The sequence below is a fragment of the Prunus mume genome, linkage group LG5 (genome assembly GCF_029339155.1).
Source record: "Prunus mume cultivar Tortuosa linkage group LG5, ASM2933915v1, whole genome shotgun sequence".
NCBI classification, from domain to species: domain Eukaryota; kingdom Viridiplantae; phylum Streptophyta; class Magnoliopsida; order Rosales; family Rosaceae; genus Prunus; species Prunus mume.
In genome coordinates, this window is record NC_142702.1 from 10813445 (window position 1) to 10829614 (window position 16170).

Genomic DNA, 16170 nt, shown 5'->3' on the forward strand with positions numbered 1-16170 from the left:
TAGACTCTGTATATTTTTGTGAGATACGTTCCCAAAGCCCAGTGTTTTTTTGGTTAGTACCCACAACACTATCTTCGGAGACTTTTATGAAAGCCTTGCAAAGATGTTCATTTTCCACCCATTTCGTCCCTTCAAAGTTCAGGACATTTTTCAAACAAGAAAGAGTGTAAAGAAAATAAATTTGTAGGAAATAAGTATGCAAAATATTTGACAACAAGAAAGAATGTGGAAAGTTGTGAATAAGTAGAGAATGTGATAAAATTTGTATGAAATGTGGAATGAAATGAGTGGGAGAGGTATTTATAGATAAATTGTAGGTTTTTAAATTTAATATATATATATATATAAAGCAAAAGCTAGAGAATGGTGAAACATTCAAAAACCCCGAATATACCCTTGGTTAACTAAAATACTAAAGCACATTATTTATATTAAATAATGGATAAAATGGTAAAGCAACACCCAATTAACAAAATTGAAAAAAGGAAAAAAATAGAAAAATGAAGACGGCGTGCTGGGAGTTGAGAACCCACAAAGAGGGAAAACTCATCGTGCATTGAAAACCGCCACCCATGCGTACAATGTATTTTTTTTTCTTCGCCATTACAACTGCTCACTTAGCATACAAAAATTGAATGGATATCTGGGATCTCATTCCTGTTTCCTATTTCAAATTTTTGGTTCCACTTTCCCCTCACTAGCTATCAACAAATGCTCTCTTGCTCTGTGGTAAGCCTAACAGATCTTTCTTTCTTAGTTGGTTTTTTTGTGTGCACTTTATGTGTTCCATATTTGATTTCAGAGTGGTTTGTATTCAATGAAATTTTGTTCTTCTTTGTGTGGTTGAAATTTGTTGAAATTTGCGATTCTTCATTCCTATTTTTTCTCTTAATTTTTTTAGGTCCACATTCGGTTTACTTCTCTTGGTTGATGAATTTGTAGATTATTGGACAATCTTTTCTATATCTGCGCTTGGGTGGTTCAAAAACCATTTCTATTTCAATTTTGCTTTGGCTCTGTATAGATGAATAATGCCCTGAGTTTCACACAAAATAGGTCAATCACTACTTCTGAATCATATTTGTATTTTTTTTCTTTGTTCGCATACTGAATCCTTATCCTTACAAATTTATTGTATGACAGCTTCAAGCAATATCAAGGACCAAGGAAAGAAATTCAAGAATGAGGCAGTGCGTTGTTCAACCACCAATTTCAGGGGTTAAGTATTGGGTTGTTCAATTAGTGTATTCAGATACCACCCTCTCTTTTTTTACATCGGGATGCTGATTGTGTTTGACACTAGGTGTTTGTGAGAATACAATTTTAGGTCGGTAATTTCCTCTTTCTATTTCTATCTTTCTGGAGGACGCAGGTGACAAAGGAAAAAAAAACAAAATCGAAGAAGAGGGCTTTGGCATTTAATTTTTAAGCTTTCTCTCCACAAAACATCCTTTCGTAATTCCCCTTATTACTTTTGTGGTGTTTTCGACTGGAATGCGTGTTGGTTTTTATTTATGTTGAAATCCCTAATAACAATTAAAACCCAGTGTCTTATTTGTTTTTTCTTTTACATGTCTGTTTATTTATGATCTGTATTAGTTTCTCATATCTTTCTGTTTTTTGTTGTTGCATCTTTCAGTAAAAGATTGACGTCTATTTTTGCATTTCTTTTATGTTAGGAATCAGATTATATTTTGATTTTTTGTTTCTTTTCCTCTTTTCTCAAGGAATACTTTTGGTAGAGAAATTAAAAGCTTCATGAGGATCATGTGCTTGGACTTCAATATAGTCTCCTCCAATTTTTGTTGCTCTTCTTATGATGTGTTTTTTCTTGGTGCTGGTATAACTAAAAATCGTTTGTACTTCGATAAAGGAGGTAGTGTTCAAATTCAGAAAGAGAGAAGATTTAAATTCATATAGGAGGAATAATGTTCAAGCTATTTACCAGGTTATTATTTCAAATCCTATCTTTTTTTTGTCATCACACGTGCTCTTCCAAGTTTTAAATTGTTTGTTAGGATTTATGAATTTGGGTGTTTGATTTCCGAATTTTAATCTTCTCTATTTTGGCTAATTTTGTCTTGGTTTCTCTCTGTCTCTTTCATTCTTATGTTTCATTTTGTCAAGTAAACATTTTCTCTATGATTTTCTTATGTTTCATTTCGGAATTTTAACAATATCAGTAGACTGCTTAAGGAAGATCACATTTATTACAGTACAGCATGAAGAGAAGGCTCATAATTTTTTGCATGTATTTACTCCTAGAGCTAAGGCATGCAACCAACAATATCAGTAGACTGCTTAAAATTGGAGAAGGTGGATTTGGAAATGATGGCTTACAGGTATATATGGGGTTTAAGCATCTTCCTATTAATTGAATTGTTAAACAATGTCCTCAAGAGTTTTTTTCCTTCTTTTTTTCCATTATTAGTTTACATGCTTCACACACTTTTGTTGATTTATTCTCCTTGAATATATAAGCTCATAGTTAAACTACTATATGAAATATTGTTAATTGAGTTGTGAGTCTTCTGGCCCTTATCTCTTGACATTTATGTTCAGTCTCTTTCTATGACAAATTTTTTATTTTATTTTAAAGTGAATTTGATGCTATTCTGTGGAACATTTCTTATGATTTTTTTATTTGAGTATGTGTATATATCGCAAGAGAGAATGCCTAGATTAAGTTATTTCTCTTAGCATATTTGTACAAACCTATTTTCCATAGTTTAGTTTATCTTGGTTACCAAAACTGATGTTGGATACTCACTTTAAATGTGGCATGCTTCAACCAATTTAGATGTTGCGTGTATCCCACCACCCGAACCAATTTATATGTTGATACTCAACATCATTGCCATGCACATATATAATAGGTAAAGTTTCATCGTTCTCTTTTATTTTTCTGACTTTTTAGAATGATTGGTTTTGTTAATGTTTTTTGTCTTTGGTTTTATGTAAGAGGATGCACAAAGTTGGCAAGTTGTGATGCCACTGCAGAGTACCCAAAGAGAGTAGAGTGGATGGCAGAGATACTAATTTTTCTACTTAGGATATCAATTATTGATAAAGGGTGAGAGTCTGTAGTATTTTCTTTTTATTTAGCTTCGTATGTCAAATTGTTTGCCACAACTCCATTGGAGTTGGATGTTTATTAATTCTTTGCATTTTAAAATTAGCTACACGTTTTTTTTTCTTCTTCTTTTCTTACCTCCATTGGAGATGTTCCTATTAATTTTGGGTAGTATTGATGTCACTTTCATCATATCCACTTCAAATTTACTTTTGTTTTAATCAATTGTTCAAAGTTAAAGCAACAGCTCCAATTCATCCTCTAAAGCAATAACACCAGTTAAATCGCCTTAATTCCTAAAACACCAGTTAAATCGCCTTAATTCCTAAAACTCTTTAAACTAGCCTCTCTGCATGCGCGGAAACACGTGCGAGAGGCTTTTTCTTAATCACACACACTATGGGCGACTTAATTTTTTTTTATTTTTTTGTTTTTGCAATTGGATCTTGCTAGATGTCCGTTTCAACAATTTCTTTATTTTAATCACGTGTATAAATTGTTGAGACGGACATCAAGTAAGATACAATTGCAAAACATAAAATGGACATCTAGAAAAATATAGGCGATAAAGGAAAACTTTTAAGATGACGATTTATCACACGCGCGCGATTAAAATATGAAATTGTTGAAATTGACATTTATATAAATATAATTGCCAAAAAATATTTACAAAATTTTGTAAGTCGTGTGTAGCGCATGTGATTAAATAAAAGCCTCTTGCACTCGCGGATTGATGACAAAACATATCATCGATATTAGACAATTGTTACGCATTTCACTCAATTTATCGTGTACACAATGCATTATTGAAGACAAAAATTTAGGTAATCTAGACTTCAGTCAAATATTTAATAAAATTTTCATTTAAATCCAGAGATTCGATATATTACAATGTTATACTAGCCTCCTTGCATGCACTACAGCACGTGCGAGAGGTTTTTAATCATGCGCGCTACGCGACTTTTTAAAGTTTTAAATATTTTTACAATTGTATTTATATAGATGTATGTTTCAACAGTTTCACATTTTAATTGAGCGCGTGTGATAAATCGTCGTCTTAAAAATTTTCTTTTATCGCCCATATCTTTCTAGATGTCCATCTTAGCAGTTTATTTTTTTTCTTTTAAGATGGACATTTAGAAAAATATGGGCGATAAAAGAACACTTTTAAGATGATGATTTATCACACGCGCTCGATTAAAATTTCAAACTGTTGAAACGGACATCTATATAAATGCAATTGCGAAAAAATATTTACTGAAACTTTGAAAGTCGGCGTAACGTGATTTAAAAAGCCTCTCGCATGCTTGGAAGGGCGTGCAGGGAGGCTAGTAATAATAATAATAAAGCCAACAAAGGCAATTTAAAAATAAATAAAAAATTGGAAGGGTTTCAAGGGTCTGACATCCAACGGTCATGACCCAGAATTTTTTATTTAATTTTTTTAAACAACACCAAACATTTAAAAACATGAAGACATTCAAAAAAAAAAAAAAGGGATGGATATCAATGTTTGAGCTCCAACGGTCATGAACAAGAATTTTTTATAATTTTTTTAAACAACACTTGAAAATATTTGAAAAGCTGACCACATTTATTATTATTATTATTATTTTAAAAGTAGTGGGTTAGTCTGACCTCCAACGGTCATTACCGACAATTTTTTATACTTTTTTCTTAAACATTACGAATTGAAACATTCAAAAAGGCTTTCAAAAATCGATATATATCCAACATGCTTTAATGTTGGCTGTTGAAAAGCACATGCATGGGTTCCACTACAAATTTGGCCTCGGCCAAAGCTACATGTGGCACTGGTTGGAGGGCTAAAGAGCCAAATGTGGCCCTCCAAATTTGGCCAAAATTTTGTTTGGCCCATGATTGAAGATGGTTTTTGTAGCCCATGGCTGGAGATGGCCTTATAGGCGCTGTAAGCTCCTTCTTCCCAAGAAACCCTTGTTGGTTCTCTCCAATTTTACCAAGTCTTCCCCTCCATTTCTCTTCTATTTCTTTGATTCAACATCTTTTTATGAAATCTCCCCTAATTCAAATACACAGAGACAATATTTTTGGGAGCTTTAGAGTTTTCCCGCAGCTATCCCTATGGCAATCTTCTATCTTTGTCTACAATCTCTCATTCTTTCCTCCCTTATTTCATGGCAAGAGCTGGTGGGAGAAAGAAGTGGGTAATAGTGTTGGTCTGAAGGGTGTTTTGCTCAAGTATCCCTTAGTTTTTCGGATGGCCTGTGTTGGGTTTGTCTTTGGCCATGCGCTAGAGACTCCCAACAGTCTGCACACGCAAACAACTTTTGGTTTTTCAGGTGGTCTAGCGTGGTTTTGTCTCTAGCCATGTGCTGGAGACTTTCAAATATTTTCTAAGTCACTTGGGCCATTCCCTAAGGTGATGGGCTAGTTTACTAAGGGAATGGGCCAACTTTCTAAAGTGATAGACTATTTTTACTAAGGTGATGGACCAATTTTCTAAGATAATGGGCTACTTTTTTCTCTCTTTCATGCTTACCCACATATTTGGGCTCAAGAAATGGGCTCAAGTTTTATGGCTCCCAAGCAGCCCAAAACTTCCACTTCTTAACTTATTAATGGGCTTCATGAATGCTCCCAACCATCCATACCACAACCCGCTCAGCACGCCTTAGGAATTTGCGTGCCTTGGGTTCATTTAAGCTTATAGCGTGGTTAGGTGTAAAATAAAGGGTTTTTCGCTTGGCATAGCATGTCGACTAGCATGCTCGTGCTCGAATTTCATCGTCTTGTAAAGGGCTATGGTTGAGTAAAAACGGCACTTAGTGGGATAATTAGCATGGGTTCATAAAGCCGACGCATTTTATAGATTCATTTCAACTCTTAGAGTGTGTTTCCCTTTTTTCGGCCGAGTCAGCCAACGGAAAGAACTTTTGGTCCTTCTTCTTTTGAGTGCAAGTGTGCCACCACCAAGGCCTGAATTTGGGCTTGAATGGAACGTGAGTAGATTGGTGTGTTGCGCTTCTAACTTCTAATCAAACGATTGATTGGCCAAGTAAGGAACCTCCTCTTGACCTAGGTTCTTTCACTTCCTCGGGCTCGAGGATGGTTAGGCTTCGTACGGATGTTTTTGTGATTTTTAGGGTTTTAAGTAAAAATAAAGCAATTAAACTAAATGTGCGTTTAAACGTAAATATAAGAATTAAAGTGCGACAAAATAAATCAAAGCGATAAGTAAAGTAAGAACGAAATCAAAACGATAAGAACGATAAGAGCAATAAACTAAAATAAAGTTGAAATTAAACTTAATAAAAGTACGATAACAATGAAATGTAAAGCAATTGAAATAAACTTGAATTTAAATGAGAAGAAATATAAATTGCAAGAATTTAAACTTAGACTAAGGAAATGAAGAACTTGCTACACTAGGTGCTTGAAAAGTAAAATCCTAAGTCTAGGAAAAGAAAAGTGCGAGACGAAAAGTAGGTTTCTCTGTTTGATGTTGTGTGTATTCTGTCTTCGTTTGGTGAAGTTTATATAGGGCATTGATGCCCATGGGCTGGCCATTGAATGGCCAAATGTCAACTCTTTTTAAAAATCTTTCTTTTCGAAACCCCCTAAATCCGGGGGATTGCATTGATTAAAATATTTTGACATGCTTGATTCTTTCTTGCTTTGGAACATTCGGAATTATTACTGACCTCCTCGATTTCCTTCCTTGTGAGACCTCCATCACGTGCACATAATCCTCTGGAAATCCTGGGCTTGAATTGGTAGCTTGGGCTTGGACCTCAAAGCTCTCTTAAAAGGCCAACCATTTATATATAATAATAAAATTTTCATATTTCAATTGCCCAAATCCTTCCAAATCAGCCCCATCAGACACCCCTGAACCCATATTTGTGTTTATATAATATATATATATATATACACACACACATATAACCTTCAGTCGTATGCTTGCAAAGGTTCTACAGCTCCAACTCCCAAAATCCGGCCACAAAGAGCCCCACTCTTGGCTGCTAAATTTCAACAACCCATTCTCCTTCAAGCTTCTAGCCATATTCAAACAAAGCCTAGCCCATTCTTGCAAAAGCCCTAGAGCCTAACCTTCAAGAATGCCCAAGCTCTAGCCGCATAAACCTCGCAGCACCCGACTACTCCAAACCTTCGAAAACCCGGCCGTACCTCCTTCGAACACCAAGCCACGTTTGACCATAACCCGACCACTTTATCCGCTTACTCAGATGCTATACCTAATAGACCGGCCGCTCGGACATAGCCCAACTACGTTCGACCACGCCCGATTATCTCGCAAGCCCCGGATTTCCTCGACGAACCCCGCCGCATTCTCCAAGCATCGAATCCGCCGCAATCTTTCAAACCGGTCGTGCCCGGCCGTATTTCATATCCCTCCTCGGCGTGCCCGATTATCAAACCCACCTGAATCTTCTAGCCATGCCTCACCGAGTTTTCACTCTAGCCCCTTGCCTTCCAACCATATCCGGCCGAATCGTGCCAATCTAAATTCGGCCTTAGATTATGCCAATCCAAATCCAGCTTGCTTGCATTTTCTGCCCAATTGATCTTTTGAGCTTCCACCACTGCCCAACCATCAAGGTTCTAGCCACGCTCGAACTTCTATCCGGCCACTTGCATTTGGAAGTTGCCCAGCTTGGGTGAATTCACCACCCCCAAACAACGTGACATGTTACATATTTGCTCGGCGTGGCACATGGATCGTAACTCATGTGAGCGTGTATGATGAACTTTCGCGTGCCCAAATCGGGTTTCTTCTCAGCAAGGTATTGCACTGGCCCTGGAATATACTTGGATTTTTTGGAGCTCAACAATTTCTTTATGTTTTTGTTTCATAGCAGTGTACTTAAAGAAATTAGTGGGCTTTTGTTTTGGTTTTTTTTTTTTTTTTTATCAGAGAGTGAGAGAGTTGATCAGATTCTCCAAAGGCAAAAGTATAACTTTTTTAATCTTTTTTTTGTGGGAGCAGATATTTTCGTCTCCAATCACAGCTCGCCACGTGGAAAAGAAGATTATCTCTTTTAATTAATTAATTGAACCAGTTTATCTGGCCAATTAATTAATTGGGATAAATATCTTAATTAACATGATATTATCTTTATTTAATAAGATAATATCATTAATTAAGATATTATCCTAATAAAGAGAAGATAATGTCATTATCTCATATATTATCTCCATAAAAAGAGATAATATCATTTAATTAGATATTATCTCAGTCCGACTCGATCCCTACGAATTTGGGTAGAGAATAAACTCAGCATATTCTCTACGAAACCCTAGCCCCGAGGCTCCTATAAATAGATGACTTCATTCATCATTCAAGGTACATCTAAACCTACTCCTTATACCCGAGAAAAATACCCGAAGCTCTTTCTCCCTCTCCACTCTCCATATTTTCTTCACACGGCTCCGGCCACCACACACGGCTCCGGCCGCCCGGTTCACACCCTACATAAACACTACTCCGTACCCTTTGCTTAGCTATTGTTTTTCTACAAACACTCGAACTAACTTAGGCATCGGAGGGCCTTTGGCCAACACCCCCCGGGTGTGGTCTATTTACTCCAATCTGTTTTACAGGAATCGAGGAAGAGAGAGAAGGAAGATCGAAGGTTGAAGGATCTAGAAGCGAATATTCTCCCGTGAGATTATTTGCACAAACAGGTATTGCACTGGCCCTGGAATATACTTGGATTTTTTGGAGCTCAACAATTTCTTTATGTTTTTGTTTCATAGCAGTGTACTTAAAGAAATTAGTGGGCTTTTGTTTTGGTTTTTTTTTTTTTTTTATCAGAGAGTGAGAGAGTTGATCAGATTCTCCAAAGGCAAAAGTATAACTTTTTTAATCTTTTATATCCACCAATTTGAAACACAATAGATATCCCAAAATTCTGGGAACCCATGTTCGCTTGCATTTATCATTTATTTTATTTATTTATTTTAAAAATGATACAATTTATTTTGTCGAATTTTTTATCTCAACAGTTGCCCCCTCAAACTAATGTATTTACGCATGCGGAGCTTGAGAAGCTTTTGTCTAAGAGCTGTGGAAGCACACAACAACATTGACAAAGAGTACTTTTCTTCATCAGAAATGCCATATAGTAAACACCCCAATTCATCTTTAGTTGGTATAAGCACTTCTTTCTGCTCTGCTCTGAGATCTCATCAAACCGAGACTCGTGCAGTGCACTATGGAGGTAAGTATAGTTCGTAGAGTCTCATTTCTGATTGAGAATGAAAAGGATGAGGCTTTACAATCAAATTCCAAGCCTTGGAATTTTAAGACCAAAAAAGGATGTTGTGGTACTCATGATAAGAATATGAAGAAGAGAGACAGAAAGGGAAGTGAAAATCTTAAGACAGAAGAATTATTGAGAAGGTAAGAGGAATAATTAAAAAAATTTAAAATGGAAAAGAACGGCTAAAAGGGTGGATGTTGGTAGGCAATGACGGACCTATTAAGGCGCAATAAGGTGCCCTCACCGAAAAAATCATTGTAGGTGCTTCAATTTGCTCATTTGCTTAGCTGGTAGTTGTGCACAGATTATCTTATTTCCATTTTCAGCATTTAAATAAATGTCTTTGTTCTTTTACTTTCATTTATTTTTATATTACTCCATTAACTTAAGCTTACAATGTAAATAAGAAAGTACCTCCATTTGGATTCAAATAAAAATACTAGGAAATCAAATTCCCACCAAGTCAAAATATGAAAAATTGGTTTTAGTGCAAAATAAGTCAATATATACTTCATAATAAAATCCCATAAAATCAAGTTTTCTTATTTGATGTGTAAAGAATAAAAGCTACCAAAAACTTTCTTGAAAAAATGATTATTTCGAAAAACCATATTTCATAATTAGTTAATATTTTTGCATAAAACAATTTTTTATGTATGATATGAATGCATGAAGAGACTTAAGGTCAATTTAGATAAAAAGCCTTAGATGTTCAATCCACAAAGAGTTTTTAGTCTTTCAAAATTGAACATATGCTAAAAAATTTCTGGGTCTGCAAGTGCTAGTAGGTGAAGTGTGGTGAAGGTGGGTGGGCTGTTTGAGAGGGGCAAGAGAGACAGAGAGCAGAAGAGGAAGGTGGATCAAAGGTGGGGCTGCATAGGTGGGGTTTTTTTTTTTTTTTCAAATTCTTTTTTTAATTTCATAAAATTACGAATTTACCCTTAATTTGGACGGAAATTTTGATGAAATTTGAAAAAATTGATAGTAGGCCCATTGGCTATTTTTACAACGTTTGGGTCCTTAATTTATTGAAAAAATTGATTAGGGGTAAATTAACAATAATGAAATAGTTCAGGGGGCAAAACCGCACAAAACTCAAATTTTAATGCAATAGAGGAAATCGGGTCGGGTGCAGCCCGCTCGACCCATAAACAGAAACTAACGCGCCTAATAAAAGAGAAACCCTAGTAGGCACTTTTCCATCTCTTCAGCTGCCGCACTCTATTTGCTCCCTGCGCCTCCTCTCTACTTCCTCATTCTTAACCTTCGCTGTTCGGCACTGTAAGTAATGTTTTAGGGTTTGTTTTTCATCTCATGGTTTTCTTCCATTGCAGCTACTCTAAAATGTTAAACGATTTGGAATATTTAGTGCCTGATTTGTATTCTTGTTTTAGTCCACGGTCGATTCGAATTTGTTAACTCTGTTTGATTATGGCCCAAAATGGCACTGTAAAAGGGAATTGATTGTGATTTGTGTGTGTATGTGGGTAAGATAGTTGAACATGTTCATGGGGTTTTATGTAGTATAAATATTTATGTGAAAAAGCTGGAAGCACAGTTAAAGGAAATTGAATTATTGACTTTGTATGATGAATTTTGTGTCGTAATTTTGCTTTATTTTAATCATGAGAGTAAAATAATTTTGGGTTCGAGGAATTAGGTTTAGGGTGTTGAAATCGAGTTTTGGATCTGAAGTGTTATATGTTGTTTATAGTCGTTGATAGTGGGGTTTTCTTATCTGCTATTGTGATCTTTTTCAGTTTGCCAGGTACTCTAACCTGCTATGCTGCTTAGTTTTTATTAGGTTTGGTTTGGTTTGGTTTTGTTTAAGATTTAGTTAAATCTACAAGTCCATTTTTGTTTTGCTTTTATTTTTTTAGTTTCTTTGTTTTATTTTGTTTATTAGCATCTTAGTTAAAAAGCTTGGTACTATGGGTTACATCAATATCATATTCTCTGAGCATGAAATGGATGAGAGTAGTTTTGTATTGTTTGCTTATCACTGCAGAAAGAGCTAGTTCTGCAAAATGGGTCGTGTTCGTACCAAGACTGTGAAGAAGTCCTCACGCCAGGTGATCGAGAGGTACTACTCAAAGATGACCTTGGACTTCCACACAAACAAGAAGATCTTGGAAGAGGTTGCAATCATCCCCTCAAAACGTCTCCGGAACAAGATTGCTGGGTTCTCCACTCACCTGATGAAGCGGATTCAAAAGGGTCCAGTCAGGGGTATCTCACTGAAACTGCAGGAAGAAGAGCGTGAGCGTCGCATGGACTATGTACCTGACCAATCTGCTATCAGGACTGAAGAAATCAAGGTCGATAAGGAGACCCTTGACATGCTTGCTGCTCTTGGCATGGCTGATCTTCCTGGGGTATCTGAAGCTGAGCCACAGGTTATGATCCCTAGCCAAGGTTATGGACGGGGTCCACAGGGTGGAAGGAGGTTCTAAGGCAATGGAAGCTTTGTGTTGTTTTTGAGAATCTGGAATTTAGTTATTTAAATTTGCATTTGGTAGTAGTGATATGGCAAACATGGATCTTATTTTTGTATTTTAATTGAATGTTCGCTTGACATTGAGTTTGGAAAATGGTACTTTTGTTTATTAAGTGGAGTTAGCATGCTTGCGTTTATGCAAATATTGTTGGTAGATCTCATATGTGGATGTGCATTTGATATTGTTTTTGTTGCAGTATTTTTCTTATTCTGAAGTGATCAGTTTAAGCTATGGAGACATTTATATGAGGCCCAAAGGTGTTTGTTGTATTATTTACAAAATAATCAAGAGCAATCTCCCACTATTTAGTATTTGAGAGACAAATTGAAAATTATTTAGACATCTAGTCATGACGAACAAAATAGGTCAATATATATTTTTTTAAATATAAAAGCAACTCTAAAATGGGCAATAATGTTTGATTTTTTTTTAAGTGAGTAATATTGTAATTCTATACAATCTCCCAACATAAAGAGGACAAATACAATTACATTATTGTTTGATATATATATATATATATATATATATGTTTATTTATTTATTTATTACATAAAAATGAGGGATGCAACTCGAGATAATATAATTTTATTTCTTAAATTGTTGACAAATAATAAAAAAGAACAATTAGTATATAGTCAACAAAACACAAGACAGGAGGGAACAAAATAAATCATGCCTTTTTATTATTAGGACTTTATCAAGATAGATTTACACTTTAATAGGTGAATACCATATTAATTTGGCTTTTTATAGCAAAATGTCTCTCATGTTAACGAAACTATCAAATTGCGTCTTTTTTTCCTTTTCTTTTTTGTTATTCGTGGTCCTTAACGTTAATGTGAGTGCTCACAAATAGTCCATGATGTCATCTTCCATCCAAAACTCTATTAAATTGTTGACGCTGCGTACATATGGGACTCACACATCCAACGGTATCACTCCACGTGGATTAATTTAGAATAATATTTAAAAAATATTTATAACTTGTAAACCATAATAAAAAATAAATAAAAATTAAAAAATTGAAAACCAATCTCTTAATATTCCACCACCATATTTTTCTCTGTTTTCCCCATCTCTCTTCAATCCCTCCATTATTTTCAATTTCTCTCATCCCTCTTTTCTCATATCATATTGTAACCCTTAGAATCAATCTCGCTAAAAAGCTCACAAATTGTCTTTGAGATTGATGGTGACCGAGAGGAGAAAAGTATGAGAATTTGAAAAAGGTAATCAGATTTATAAATTTGTCTTTATATTTGTTCCTATCTAGCAAACTATTTTTTCAATTTCCAATAGGAACAAAACACGGAGTGGTAATCAGATTTATGAATTCTCGATAGAATTGCATGTATCTTATCATTGCTGATGTACATAAATCAGGTGGAGGTACGGAGTGAAGTTTCTCAAATCTTATTGATTATATAAAATCTGTAGATTGCTTTCTAAATATCTCAGTTGCTTATAGAATTATATTGATTGTGTCAATGACTATGGTTGCTAGAACAAGCTTTTTCCTTTCGATTTATTCACGCGCCTCTATTATAATGCATACTACCTTTTTTATTCGGGTAAACTACCAAATACCCCCTGAACTATCAAGCTTGTCGAGATCTTCACCATGAATTATTTTTTCAGCTAATTTAGCACTCAGACTATTTTAAATGGTCAATGTAACACATGTTGTTAAGTTTTTAGACTTCCATCCAATTTTCTATTATTTATAAGGGTAAGTTTGTCATTTTATAAGGACAATACCAAAAAATAATAAAGAAAATGTAAAATCATGATTTCTTCTCTCTTTCTCTTTCTTTGTTCTTTTCCTTTTTCCGTCTCCTTCCTCTCTCTCTTTTCTTTCTTCTCTCCCCGTCTATCTCTCAACATCTGCCTCTCTCTCTCTATCTCTCTCTCTCTCTCTCTCTCTCTGTCATTTTTCCTTCTTATTCTTCTCTCCCTCTCACTTTCTTTCAAGAATCCGATTCAAAGTAGGCGTTGTCTTCTTCCCCAAGTGCACAATGCCTTCTCTACAACCTATATTCTGATATCCTAGTGCACCCGCCCCAGATTCAATAACATCAGCCAATTTGATCTGAAGAATTTTGTCCCAACCCTGAACCATTGTCCACTGCACCTCCAACCAAACCCAAAATGTGTTGGACACAAGAACTTCATGAAGCCTTTGTGGAAGTTGTGAACCAACTTGATGGTAGTGAACGTAGGTAACACATGCTACCATGTTTTTTTCCGGTCATCATGTTATAGTTCTTTATTTCCATGGGTACGAGAAGTGACAGTTGTTCACCCGTTTGGTTTTTACTCCTGTGAAGGAAAGGCAAAGTTCTCCATTGCCTTGAAAACCATTGAATGGTCAACAAGTCAACTTTCTTTGGTATGCGAGCGTGCTACTATTAGCAATAAAAATCCTAGCAGGCTTCTTTAAAACAAATAACTTGCGCCCCAAGTTACTGATTTCTAAACAAGCGATTGTGAATTTGGGTGATGAATATCTCCCAAGTAAGTTCTTTTCTTACCTCAGACTGACGAGGACTTTCACAATTTATCCCAATAAAAAATTGGTGGTTCTGGCCAGAATAATTGATAAGAAATTGGACTGTTTTAGGCAGAACTACCTTTTACAAAACTTAGAAAGAAAAAATCAACTCTAGAAATGCAAAAAGGAGGTTGGAATTCCATTTCTATATGGATAGAAGCTTCGATCCGGCCGGATGAGTATGTCTTTGCTTTGGATCGAGATGTCAAGAACTTCAATCGTTAAGCTTCAAGTAAATCGATGCCAAAACTTGATTTTGGCCGAGCTTTAATCTATTTCAAGCCCGGAATGCTTTTTGAATGGGTAGAATCGCAACTTCTTCAAACGAGGCGTAAATGGCTAGACTTGAGGATTACTTGAATCGCACTATGGTACTGCTCGCTTGTCTTGGCTTTTGCTGAACCAAATTTGTAACGAGAGGAATCTCGTTTTGAATGACTTACTTCTCTAGGTCTGAACTTTGGAAGTTCTGATTTACAATTGGCTTTTTCTGTGGCTTGAATGAGCTTTTGGTTGCTCCAGTTTATTTTGAAAGTTCTCTGTAATTAAGTGATCATTTTGAGTTTTTGCCTTTGGTTACCCTCTCTTTATATTTATAAGAAATGCTTTAGAGTAGGGTTTTTTTCCTTTTAATAATGGGCGGCAAAATTCTCAAAAGATCTTTCATTTTTAAATGCAAAGAAAGAGGGGTTTTATCAATTTCTGGCAGATAAGCTTTCAACAATCAGTTCTTATGGCCATTACTTCCCTGTATTTTGAAAGAGAACCTAACCTCTTTCTAATCCCAACTGCCCCTTGTGAGAGCTCAACTGTGATGGTTAGTTTGATTTTCCAGTTTGAACAACTCCTTGTTTTCCTGCTTATCTCCTTTGAGAACATAGCATGCTTATCTCTTGGAAGGATCACCTTCTTTAGAGAAGAAACAATATTTCTAAATATACAAAAGGGATTTTGATCTTCTGGTGGCAGAGATTCAGAGAAGTCTTGTTGCTATTGACCTGCTTTTAATTAATTCACAATCAGAGAAGAGATAGTTGATTTTGCTGACTTTTCTAAGTCAGAGAACATCACGTGGTCTGTTCCTTTTTTGGGTCTCTTCTTTTAATTATGCCAAGCCCAGTTTTGAGTTGAGCCATAGGCTGATTCTCTTTCTTTTTCTTCTTTTCCGAAGCCCAATTTCGTTGTTGTTGGTTTTGACAAATCATGGGGTAGGCTCGTTGGATTTTGGGCTCTTCAATGTTGGGCTGGGTGCGCATCCTTGGCCCAATTTCAAAAGAATGATGGTGGTTGCCCAAAATTGGCATGGGCTTTTATTTTCTTTGGGCTGCGTGTGCCAAATTAGGCCCAAACAACAGCTTCTTTTGTCATTGGCTAATAACTAACAAACAGGAGCTACTCCTAAGGGTATTCACTCGAAAACCCTTGTGGATGTGGGATTGCGATCAGAGAGTCTTGGGAGAAAGGGGCTAGGGAAGACATCGATTGCCTTCCCCCCTCCTCCCCCCTTTTTTTCCTCAGTTTTGTAGTTTTAACAATTTAATTATTTTAAACTTTTAAAAAAATAAGTTTTAATTGAACAGTGAGTCTAATTGAACAATGAGTCACATGCCTAACATGTGACATTTAGACAGAAAATTGGATGAAATTGCATGAAAACTAACGATAGAGGCTAAATTGACCATTTAAAATAATCTAAGGGCTAAATTGGCAGAAAAAAAAAATTATGGTGGAGATTTCGATAGTCATAGAGTTCAGGGGGTATTTGGTAGTTTGCCCTTTTTA

At 35.7% G+C, this 16170-nt stretch overlaps 1 protein-coding gene across 1 annotated transcript; it reads left to right on the top strand.

Moving 5' to 3' along the window:
• The first annotated feature begins 10480 nt into the window (after positions 1–10480).
• Positions 10481–11979, top strand: LOC103330985 (Ribosomal S17 family protein). Its single transcript, XM_008233591.2, has 2 exons — positions 10481–10620; positions 11348–11979. The coding sequence occupies exon 2, from the start codon at positions 11367–11369 to the stop codon at positions 11790–11792; it is 426 nt and encodes a 141-aa protein (XP_008231813.1). The 5' UTR covers positions 10481–10620; positions 11348–11366; the 3' UTR covers positions 11793–11979.
• Positions 11980–16170: the final 4191 nt, after the last annotated feature.